This window comes from Hemitrygon akajei, chromosome 4, assembly GCF_048418815.1.
Source record: "Hemitrygon akajei chromosome 4, sHemAka1.3, whole genome shotgun sequence".
Lineage (NCBI taxonomy): Eukaryota > Metazoa > Chordata > Chondrichthyes > Myliobatiformes > Dasyatidae > Hemitrygon > Hemitrygon akajei.
Genome location: NC_133127.1, coordinates 73389812 through 73402022, shown reverse-complemented (window position 1 = coordinate 73402022; position 12211 = coordinate 73389812). Strand labels below are relative to the sequence as shown.

The 12211-nt window shown below is 44.6% G+C and overlaps 1 protein-coding gene across 1 annotated transcript in view; it reads left to right on the top strand.

Moving 5' to 3' along the window:
* The first annotated feature begins 8939 nt into the window (after positions 1–8939).
* Positions 8940–12211, top strand: part of fgf2 (fibroblast growth factor 2) — a 95224-nt gene continuing 91952 nt past the window's right edge. The window contains exon 1 of the mRNA XM_073042833.1: positions 8940–9565. Coding sequence (XP_072898934.1) covers positions 9379–9565 — 187 coding nt within the window. The 5' untranslated portion in view covers positions 8940–9378. The remainder of the gene's footprint in view (positions 9566–12211) is intronic.

Sequence of the window (12211 nt, the reverse complement as noted above, 5' to 3'; positions counted from 1 at the left end):
CTGCCATCGAGAGACCGGCAATCCCTTTGACCTAAGGGCTAAGAGTGTGGCCTTCCACACAGTGGCATTCTCCCTCTCCACCTGTCCATTCCCCCGGGGATTATAGCTCATGGTCCTACTAGTAGCAATACCCCTAGCCAGGAGGTACTGGCTCAGCTCATCACTCATAAAGGAGGACCCTCTATCACTGTGGATATAGCAGGGATATCCGAACAGAGTGAAGAGCTGGTGCAGGGCTTTTATGATGGACGTGGCAGTAGTATCGGGACAGGGGATGGCAAAGGGGAACGATGAGTACTCGTCGATTATGTTGAGAAAGTACACATTGCGGTCGATGGAGGGAAGGGGGCCCTTAAAGTTGACATTCAGTCGCTCAAAAGGGCGGGTGGCCTTGATAAGTTGTGCCTTTTCAGGATGGTAGAAGTGTGGTTTGCACTCAGCGCAGACTTGGCAATCCCTGGTGTCCTGATGTCCTCAAGGGAGTACGGCAGGTTCCGGGCTTTCAGGAAATGGTAAAGCTGGGTGACCCCCGGGTGGCAAAGATCTGCATGGAGGGTGTATAGCCGGTCAAGCTGCGCGTTGGCACACGTTCCCCGGGATAGAGCATCAGGGGGCTCATTAAGCCTTCCAGACCGGTACAGGATGTCATAGCTGAAGGTGGAGAGTTCGATTCTACACCTCAAAACTTAATCATTTTTGATTTTGCCCCGCTGTTGGTTGCTAAACATGAATTCAACTGAGCGCTGTTCGGTCAGCAAGGTGAACCTTTTGCCGGCGAGTTAGTGCCTCCAGTGCCTAATAGCTTCCACTATGGCCTGGGCTTCTTTCTCCACCGCGGAGTACCGAATTTCAGGGCCTTGAAGGGTACGAGAGAAGAACGCCACTGGTCTTCCCGCCTGATTGAGGGTAGCAGCCAGTGCGAAGTCGGAGGTGTCACTTTCTACTTGGAAGGGAATGGTCTCATCCACTGCATGCATCGTTGCTTTGGCAATGTCCCCTTTAATGCAGCTGAAGGCCACGCAGGCCTCGGCTGAGAGGGGAAATGTGGTGGACTTGACCGGGGGCGGGCCTTGTCTGCGTAGTGAGCGACCCATTGGGCGTAATAGGAAAAGAAGCCCAGGCACCGTTTGAGGGCTCTGAGGGTGGTGGGAAGAGGGAGTTCCAACAGGGGGCGCATACAGTCGGCGTCAGGGCCAATGACCCCGTTCTCCATGACATTCCCAAGGATAGCAAGTCGGGTGGTTCCGAACACACACTTGTCCCTGTTATAGGTGAGGTTAAAAGCTTTGGCCGCTTGGAAAAATCGTTGGAGGTTGGTGTCGTGATCCTGCCAGTCGTGACCGCAGATGGTGATGTTATCCAGATATGGGAATGTGGCCTTCAGTTGGCACTGGTCCACCATCCGGTCCATTTCCCTCTGGAAGACAGAGACACCATTCGTGACACCGAAGAGGACGCGCAGGAAGTGATAGAGTCTACCGCCCGCCTCGAAGGCAGTGTAGGGGTGGTCCTCCGGGCGGATGGGGAGCTGATGGTAAACGGATTTTAGGTCTATGGTCGAGTACACCTTGTACTGAGCTATCTGGTTGACCATATCCGCGATGCGGGGTAGGGGGTACGCGTCAAGCTGCGTGAACCTATTGATGGTCTGACTATAGTCCACAACCATCCTATTTTTCTGCCCGGTCCGAACAACAACCACCTGGGCCCTCCAAGGACTTGTGCTTGGCTCAATGATCCCCTCCCTGAGCAGCCGCTGCACCTCTGACTGAATGAAGGCCCTGTCCCCCACGCTGTACCTCCTGCTTTTAGTTGCCACAGGTTTACAGTCGGGGGTCAGGTTGGCGAAAAGTGGTGGGGGAGGGATCTTGAGGGTGGAGAAGCTGCAAGTGGTGTCAGTAGCGCGGCCGTTGACATGGTGCTGGGTGGGATGTGCGGGTCAGTGTATGTGTTCAGTAGCAGGGTATGTGACGAAGTCCCACAGAACTGAGGATTTCTGACAGTGATTGGTGGGAGGGGCCCGTCATACTCCATTGTCACACTTTTCAGGTGGCTCTGGAAGTCGAGCCCCAATAGCACAGGGGCACACAGTTGAGGCATGACCAGTAGCGCAAAGTCCCGATATTCTGTGCCCTGCACCACCAATGTCGCTACACAACCCACCCGGATGTCTGTGGAATACGACCCAGAAGCCATGGTGACTCTCTGGCTTACCGGCCGTGTCACGAGTCCGCAGCGTTGCACTGTGTCCAGGTGAATAAAACTCTCAGTGCTACCCGTGTCAAACAGGCAGCTAGTCCTGTGCCCCTCCACCAGGATGTCCATCATTGACCTTGCGAGCTGGTGTGGAGCGCTTTGGTCGAGGGTCACGGAGGCCAGAGTTGAATTGTCATCTTGGTGCCCAGTAAGCACCTGTGGGTCGGAGGTGGGGCGAGGTGGCACCAACCAAGATGGCCGCCCCCATGCCTCGCACGCGGCGGGCAGGCAAGATGGCAGCGACCAAGATGGCGACCCCCATGCCTTGCACGCGGCGCTGCTTGACCCCGCTCGTGGTTTGGACTCACAGGCCTTGGCAAAATGGCCCTTCTTGCCGCAGCTGGAGCAGGTAGCTTCTCGGGCCGGGCAGCGTTTTCTGGGGTGCTTCTTGAGTCCGCAGAAGTAACACTGCACGGACTTGCGACTGGCAGCAGCCGTGGTCGACTCGCTAGCGGGTTGTGGGGACTTCACGGACTCATGACTGACAGCAGCCGAGGTCGATTCGCCGGCGGGTTGCGGGGTCTGCAGCATCCACGGGGCCGGCGGGAGATCGCGTGGCTGGACGGTGTCAGCATTGTGCAGAGTGGCCTCCAGCATGTCGGCCAGCTCGATCGCCGAATGTAAGGTAAGATCGGCGTGTTCCAGCAGCCGCTGGCGCACGTACACTGACCTGATCCCCGTAACGAAGGCATCTCTTACTAGCAGCTCCGCATGTTGTTCCGCCGTCAGTCCCCTGCAGTCACAGGCCCGCACGAGTGTCTGTAGGGCTTGGAGAAACTCAGTGCTCGACTCTCCGGCCCGCTGCCGCCGTGTCACTAAGCGATGTCTTGCATAGACGGTATTTACCGGCCACTGGTATTGTCTTTTGAGGGCACCCATCGCACCCTGGTAGTCCGTTTGGTCCCTGATCATGGAGTAGACCCTTGCACTGACTCTGGAGAGGAGAACCCTGCGCATCGTGGCAGGCTCGGTCACATGAATCTCCTCCAGGTACGATTCGAAGCATGCTAGCCAGAGTTCGAAAGCATCGCCGGCTTCCTGGGATTGAGGGTCGAGATCCAATCTGTCGGGTCGTAAAATGCTCTCCATGTTTTAAAATTGCTGCTAATAAAATTGATGCACCATCAATAACTCACGGAGACGGGAAGTGAACGATAGACTTTTATTAACAGCAAAAAGGGAGCACGACATCTGGGAGACTGAGGGAGGAGCAGTGCCCCAATTGCCTTTATACAGGGGTCAGTGGGAGGAGCCACAGGAGCAGTCAGCAGAGGGGCGTGTCCAGACAGGTATACATAGTTTACCACAACGTCCAGTCACTGTGCACCTCCATTCCCCATCAGAAGGGCCATAAGGCTCTTCATTTCTTTCTTGATAACAGATTCAACCTGTTCCCCTCCACCAGCACTCTCCTCTGTCTGGCAGAACTGGTCCTCACCCTGGACAATTTCTCCCTTGCCTCCTCCCAATTCCTCCAAACAAGAAGTTGTAGCCTGTTTTTTTTTGCTCCCAGGCTGTTTACTCTTTTCACTGGATGCTGCCTGGCCTGTTGAGTTATTCCAGCATTTCCTGTGTGTTGCTTTAATTCTCCAATCCACTCCCATTCTGACATCACTGTCTTTGACCTATTTCAGTTCCAAAGAAGTCCAACATGAGTTCAAATTTAACATCTCATCTTCTGACTGATTACAGGTCATCAAATGTAAAGTCAATTCTACTTTTTGTCTTCCACAGATGCCAAGTACCCCCAGGATTTTGTTTTATTTCCTGTTTTTAGCACTTACTGTCATTTGTTTCTCAGTTTTAATGTTGGTTTCACTCATCTCATTTCCTCCAGGCGGGTCAGCTATGATTAACAAGTCTGCACCACCCTCTCTCAGCCCAACTTGAGTCAATCAGTTTTTCTTGGTTCTTACCCCAATACAGTCATTCTTTTTATTCTCACCATGCACTCTCTCTTCTCTGTGACTTAAAACCCATCCAATGTTGTACCCTGGCCTGATAAGTATTTCCAGAATTTTTTGTTTTGTCTCTGGCTCTAACTGGATATTAGTATGAAAGACAAAGATGTTATTCATTCCCAGATAAATCTGTTAACTATTGCTATCAATGAGACATGCAATTTAAGCCCTTCATTTATATTTTCTCAGCCAATAGAAAATAATACATTTTATATTAAAAAATAAGTAATTGAGAAGACATTTTTTTGAAAAATGATCCTCAACTATATTCTTTGTTTTTTGTTTAAAAAGATTAAATCGTTCTCCTGAATGGCCCTGTTCTTATTTTAAGCTTATAACTCATTGTCTTAGACTTTCCCATCAAGGATTTTGTTTATTTATTTATACTCCAAGTTTCCTTTAAAATACTTGAAACTCCAGTGACATGATAAAGTCAACCCTAAACTGCAGTATTCCAGAATATACCAATTTAGCTATATAATCCCATCTCATAGTTGATCCTTGGAGCCCAAGTAACATTCTGGTCTATCTATGCTTCACACCTTTTATACCCAACGTGTCCTTTCTAAACAATACACACAAAATGCTAGAGGAACTCAGCAGGCCAGGCAGCATCTACGGAAAAGAGTAAATAGTTGATGTTTCAGGCTGAGACTGGAAAAAAGAGATAGGAAGTCAGAGTAAGAAGGTGGGGGAGGGGAGGAAGAAGTCCAAGATAGTCTTCTCTTCTTCGGCTATCCATCGATTTTCGATGATGACTGAGGCCTGGGCAAGGTTGTATGGAAGACCTGCAGTTGCCCATGCTGCAAGTCTCCCCTCTCCATGCCACCAATGTTGTTCAAGGAAAGGGCATTAGGACCCATACAACTTGGCACTGGTGTCATCGCAGATCAATGTGTGGTTAAGTGCCTTGCTCAAGGACACACACGCAGCCTCAGCCAAGGCTCGAACTAGCGACCTTCAGATCACTAGACGAACGAACGCCTTAACCACTTGGCCACGCGCCACTACAAGATAGTAGGTGATAGGTGAAACCAGGAGAGGTGGAGGGGTGAAGTATAGAGCTGGGAAGTCAATTGGTGAAAGAGATAAAGGGCTGGAGAAGGGGGAATCTGATAGGAGAGGACAGAAGACCACCAAAGAAAGGGAAGAGGGAGGAGTACCAGAGCGAGGTGATGGGCAGGTAAGGAGATACAGTGAGAGAGGGAAATGGGAATGGGGAATGTAAAGTGGAGGGGAGGCAATTCCAGGAAGTCTAAAAAATCAATGGTCATGCCATCATGATGGAGGCTACCCAGGTGGAATAAAGGTGGTGCTCCTCAAACCCGAGTGTGGCCTCATTGTGGCTGAAGAAGGGGCCATGGAATGGGAATGGAAAGTAGAATTGAAATGAGATCCCACTTTTTCTGGTAGGTGCTCGGTGAAGCGGTGTCCCAATCTACATCAGTTCTCTCTGATATACAGGAGGCCACACTGGGAGCACCGGATACAGTAGATGACCCTTCCAGACTTACAGGTGAAGTGTCACCTATTTGGGGCCCTGAACGGTAGTGAGGGAGGAGGTGTAGGGGCAGATGTGGTATTTTTTCCGCTTGTCCTTTCCAAAGATTGATCTTTAGAACTACATATAGCAGTTCAGATGCATTCTAACCGAGACAATGTATAGATAGAGCAAAAATTCGTCCTTTTTAATATTTCTGTCCTTTAGGTAAATAGATGTTGCAAATGACATTTTTTTGATCTATGTGCATGAATCTCTAAGGAGCTCCTTAATTCCTAACATTTCCTAATTGAAAAGTACTTTGAGCTATTACTTTTGCTTCATAGTCAATGACCTCATATGTATCTATTTTGCAAGCTATCAGCTTTGTCCACTTCCATAAGCTATTAATGCATTTTTAAATCCTTACTATTTACCAATTTTTATCTTATCTGTAAACATAGAGACAAGTTTCTCTATTGTGTTATCTAAGTCATTAATATAATGATTAGTTACCATCTCTGGCAAAAGACAAGTCATGAAGTTGCTTTTGACAGTGACACTTTTAACAATTCTTAGATATGTAAAAGTTCTATAACAACTTTCACATGAGGATCTAGCCTTCCTCCTGCTTTTGTCTCATGTGAGGTGGTCACAGTATCATTTTTCTTTGTTACAATATAATTCCCCAAATTCTGCTGGCCTCACATTTATGAAATGGAGTGGACCATGAGTAGTGATTTCGTTACATGTGGGAGAACCCAAGGTTCTGTCCACAAACCATTCTGAAGGGCTTCTGATAGTAGTGGCTATCAAATCTATTCTTTCTAAATATCTCTAATGATCAACCAGCTTTAAAAAATTACAAAATTTAAAATAATCCTTTCGGTTAGTCCTGACGAAGGGTCTCGGCCCGAAACATCGACATCACTTCTCCCTTTAGATGCTGCCTGGCCTGCTGTGTTCTACCAGCATTTTGTGTGTGTTGTTGACAAAATTAAAATGTGCCTTTTAATTTTAGTCTTTTACAAATATATTTGGTCAAATGGTACAAAAAATATTCTTCTGCTCCCCATTGATATAGCACAATGACTACCACATTGCTGAGTTACTACATATCGTAGCTGCTTAAATAAGTCACTTTCAAAATGCCAAGAATCCCTCCTCTCTCACTTCTGAAGAGAACACCACAATTTGTAGCAATAAAAGAGGCTTAAAGTGAAAACATTGGATTTTTATTGCCAATAAAACAATATACAGTGTAATTGTGAGATATTAAGTAACAAGAAGTCTGTGAAGGACACTCAAGTAAAAAAAAGCTAATGCCTTATTGATTGGCAAAGAAGACGTGAGGGGCGAGATGATCTCCTGCTTTTCACCCTGTGTTTGTGTGGCGCCCACTACTGTTGTCAAAGTCAAAGTGAATTTATTATCAAAGTACATACAACTCTCCACGTACAGCCCTGAGATTCATTTTCCTGTGGGCATACAGCAAATCTCTAGAATAGTATCAATGAAAGATCAACCAGAGTGCAAATTCAAATATAAATAAATAAAGAGAACATGAGATAATGAGATAGAATCCTTAAAGTGAAATCATCGGTTGTGGGAGACAGCTCAATGATGAGCAGGTGAGTGTAGTTTCATTCAAGGCCTGATTGTTGAGTGGTAGTAACTTCCTGAACCTTGTGCTGCAAGTCTCTGAAACTCTTCTACTTGATGGTGGCAGTGAGAAGAGACTGTGGCCTGGGTAGTGGGGGCCTCTGATAATGGATGCTGCTTTCCTACAACAGCATTTCATCTTGATGTCCTTAATGCTTGGGAGGGCATTACTCATGATGTACTGAGCCAAATTCACTACCTTTTGTAGGGTTTTCCATTCAAAGGCATTGGTGTTTCCATACCAGGGTGTGATGCAGCCAGTCAATATACTCTCCATCACACACCTAAAGATTTTAGATGTCATGTTGAATCTCCATAGACCCCAAGGAAGTAGAGACACCGCTATGCTTTCTTCACTATTGCATTATGTGCTGGGTCCAGGACAGAACCTCTGAAATAGTATCTCCCAGGAATTTAAAGTTGCTAACCCTATTCACCTCTGATCCTCTGACGAGAACTGGCTCATGGACCTCTGGTTTCCATCTCCCTGGTCTAAAATCAGCTCCTTAAGTAACAGTCTGGTTGTTCAGCAATATTGAAGTTTGCTCCCACAAACTAAACACATGTTGCTATTTAATTAGCTACTGTAAATCATAACTTGATGTGGATTAATGGCAAAGGGATCAAATGGATGTGTGTGAGAGTGAAGAAAGATTGAGGGAACTGGGTGAATAGGTTTGTTCCTTTAGTAACTTTAAAATTTGACAGGCCGAAAGGCCCCCTTTTTGTTTTGTAGCAACTAACTTGGTAGTTTCTTGCAATTGCACAAGGAGACTTACCGAAGGATGAGCTTTTAAAGATGTCTTGTAATCATAATATAATATTTCTGGAAGGACTTCAGGTTTAGCTATTTGGAAACATGAAAATAAAATAGACATATTTTAATGAGTTGTTATGACAGAATGTCGGGAACATAAATTGTTAATAAAATATCATAGAAGCCAATCGTCTTTTTGTCCCTTAAAAACTATTTTCTTTTGCAATGCAATATTATATCAGGTGTTTCTTTGATACATAAAAGTGCCTTGTATGAAGAGAGATCAAAGTCACTTGCATCCATCCTCTCTAAGCACCTGATACCTTAAGTTTTCTTTTTGTGATTAAAAAAAATCTAACTTTAGGCTACAGAATATGATGAAATATCTGGTATATTTATACTTTGCTTACTGTAACAACTTGACGTCGGTGTTTGGGTAATTTAGTGTAGGGTCAACGTTTTAACTCTTGCCAATTTTTCATAGTGCATGTGATAGATGACGTCATTTCATAGTTTCTCTTGTAGGTCACACTGAATTAGTTTCAAAAATACTTGAGGTCAGCCACTACATACAAATAATAATTAGAAATATTTATTTTAAAGCTCAGTCCTTACAGAACAGCCACTCTCTATTTATTTGGCAGGATCAATGTAAACTGATTGTAACAAAAGCTTCTTCAATTACTATTTGGAATTGGGCAAAGTCCTTGCCAGGCCACGCAAGCAAAGTTATACCTTTAAAACCGCTTGCCCGAACAAGCCGCTTGATGTTGGCTCTCATGTGTACGCGTGCGCGTTGATGTTCGCCAGGCTACGCAATTGGGAGAGGAGTGTAGCTGTTAGGGGTTTTCGTACCGAATTTGTCGGGAAGTAGATATTTCCAACTTGTCACGTTTCCATTTTCACAGTAACACACTTACTCGTGTGTGTGTGCGCGCGCCACCCACCAAATGTCAGGAATTATGGCGAGAACGCCTTTGCGAAGTGATGGACTGAACCGTTTTTCCTTATCATAAAGTTGTTATCATTCCTTGTGGTTGGATCGCCTGAAAACTTGAAGGGGTGGGCGGGGACGAGGGACTTTAGTTTTAGGAAGAAGTGAAGGAAAGAGGACTGATTCACTGAACGTGTCGCGCCTTATTTGAAGGAGTAGGTGGAAGGAGGGGCAGTCACTTTCGAGAAAGGGTCAAGGGAAAGGAGGAGCACCTCCGTGGTTGAGTGGAGCCGAGCAGGGGCAGCCGGAGTTCGAGGCAGCCTGCGACATGGCGGCAGCGGCGGGAGCAGGAGGGGTCAGCACCCTGCCCACACTACCTGATACTGGCGGCAACCCCTTCCCCCCGGGATCATTCAAGGAACCCAAGAGACTCTATTGTAAGAATGGTGGCTTTTTCCTGAGGATCTTGCCGGATGGCAGAGTTGATGGAACCCGCGAGAAGAATGATGGCAACAGTAAGTATTGCAGAATCCATTAATAATTCTCTTGTAGACTCCTTGATATTGTTTATTGGTAGACCTGGGGATCCAATGTTACCTTGCCATATTCTCTTAATTCAATCCTGTTGTGTTTCCAATTTTTACACTGCGTAACTATGCACGATAGTTTTCAGTGATTTAGTTGCCTTAATTCTGAACTTTAATTTGTTAATTATTGCCATACAGTGACGTAAAGAAATATCATAAATTTGTTTCTATTGTGAGGTTTCCAGTTTCACAAATGGTTTCTTCGATATAGTACATCCCAAGAAGTTCATAAAATGTCGCTTAGCAAATAAGATGGTATCATGTGGGGTACAGTTTTAGACTTTCCTGGCTGCTGTTGTGAAGTATTAGACGACGTCTTTTTTTTGTCGTATTACACAACTATCCTGCGGACTTCTATCACTTTCTGTCCATCTTTAGCCAGATTGTTTTCAGTTTTTTTTGTGGATAAGAGATTCGTCCCTCTTCATCCGAAGAAAAAAAGTTTGTAAAGTTGCTAAACTTTGTGAATGTTTAAATCTGTCATCGATGTCAGTTAACACTTTTATTAAACTTCTCTTTGTGAAATCTAATACAAGTTTAGAGAAATGCCACTTGTTTAAATCCGCTGCTTTTTTGTCACGTCCTTTGAACGCGGTAAGTATTTTCTTGCGGTACTATTCTTGGAGAATCAAATTTGCGCAACTAGAATGAATATGAAAGAGTGTGGGGTCTCTTCGATTTGCACTAGCTGTCGTACTTTCTATTTGTTAGAGTGCTGGTCCAGAATGGTCGAGTAATTGCTTGGAATATTGAAATACAACGTAACACGTTAATAGTATCATCTCCCTCACTTTTTCCCTATCCTATTTACAGCGGTCGCAATGAAGTAATTAGACTTTTCAGTCGGTAGCTTGGTTGTGGCTTTACAACGTTCGTGTCAGCCATGTAAAATGAAACAATATAGGTATGCCTTGGTTGCGCTGTAATGCACCGAAGCAACTTAGCAAGGCATTTTACCAAGTTTTTGTCCCCAGATTGAGGGAGGTTAATATTTAAATAGTTACGCTTGTTTTCAGCATTTTCCGGTCTCCTTCATTATAACAAGTTGTTCGCCCTTCATTGAAATTGATTGCTTCCGCGGGCCGTGAAGTGGTTACCCTTCACCTCTATGGTCTTACTGAAATGAGTTTGCATCATTTTTGTAGTGGTGGAGCAATGATGTTAACTCCAGTTTTTAATATTACGCAGCAAACATTCCCGACTGTTCATCTACCCCTATTCGTACCCCCATTATTATAGAACAGGAACTCAGAGTTGCATATAAAGATTAGGAGAATTTTTTCTCTCTGAAGTGGCTGCAGTATATATTGTACTGGAAATCTCCAGATTTGGGAGCAGACTAAAGTTTTTTTTAAAATGCCGATGGATTCTCGTTAAATTGGAATGTGTATTACTTTATTTTGTTTTGCTCTTTTGCATAAAACTTTTGAAAATATTTGGGTCAAATTGAATTTGTATATATTTTTTAAATCACTACTGTAGTGCACAACTGTGATGGCATTTCGGGCCTCCTAGCAATCCTGACCCATGCTAAATCTGCTATTCTGGTTTTGTTTTGTTTTGGTTTAATATCTGGTGGTAATCTTGCTGATGAATTTAGACAGACCAACCTATTGGAAGATTAATGAGATGTGTGACTGAAATAAAAAATGTGCTTAAAATTACCTCCGTTTTCTTTTAGACGTTAATTATACGGGGAGGTTCAGCTGTTGGCGTTTTTTCCTTGAATGCTAATGTATCATGACTTGCATGCAGAAGGTTGAAAATGTTTTGATTCTGTGAGAACATAATGGGGCTTGATGGAAAGTAAACTGTAACATAATGGAAAGTAAGCCACCTTTGTTGCACAAATTAATTAATTTGTGCTTTTTTAAATTCCTAAGAGATCTCCATACTAACAGGGTACTTCATTTCTGCTGGTTTTGGTTTGAAAGGGAATAAGCTTCACAACCTTCTGGACATATACTATAGCGACCACAAACCAAATAAGAAGCAATGTATTGACCACATTCAGGATGTGACTACAGCTCCACTGGACCACATGCAATGCTGTCAACCTCAGACTGTATTTGAATGATTGTTTCATTTCGACCAAATGTTTGCATCTAAGAATTTCTGAAGACACTAATTTATGTATCTACAGCATTGATCTAGTGCAGCAGAATTTAATTAGGAGCCATCTTTTGGAAGTTAAGAGCAACACACACACACAAAGTGCTGGAGGAAATCAGCAGGTCAGGCAGCATCAATGGAAATTTTGAAATTAATGACCAGGAAGGGCATGGTTCACTTAGAGTGATATTCCTAAGCTGTGAAAGTCAAATGAATACTTCTACTTGAAGAGGTAGAATTACACAAATATGGAGGTGAAGCACTTGCAAAAAGCTGGTCTACATGTAATGCACAGGAAGACTGCCTTTTGTTTAATTCGATGAGCCTTGCTTTATTCTTCAGAATTGGGTCTAATATCACCGGCATGTAAATTACAATACAAGAAGTCCAGGTACGACTCTCCACACGGCTTTAGACCACCTGGACAACACAAACACTTACGCCGGGATGCTGTTCACCAAC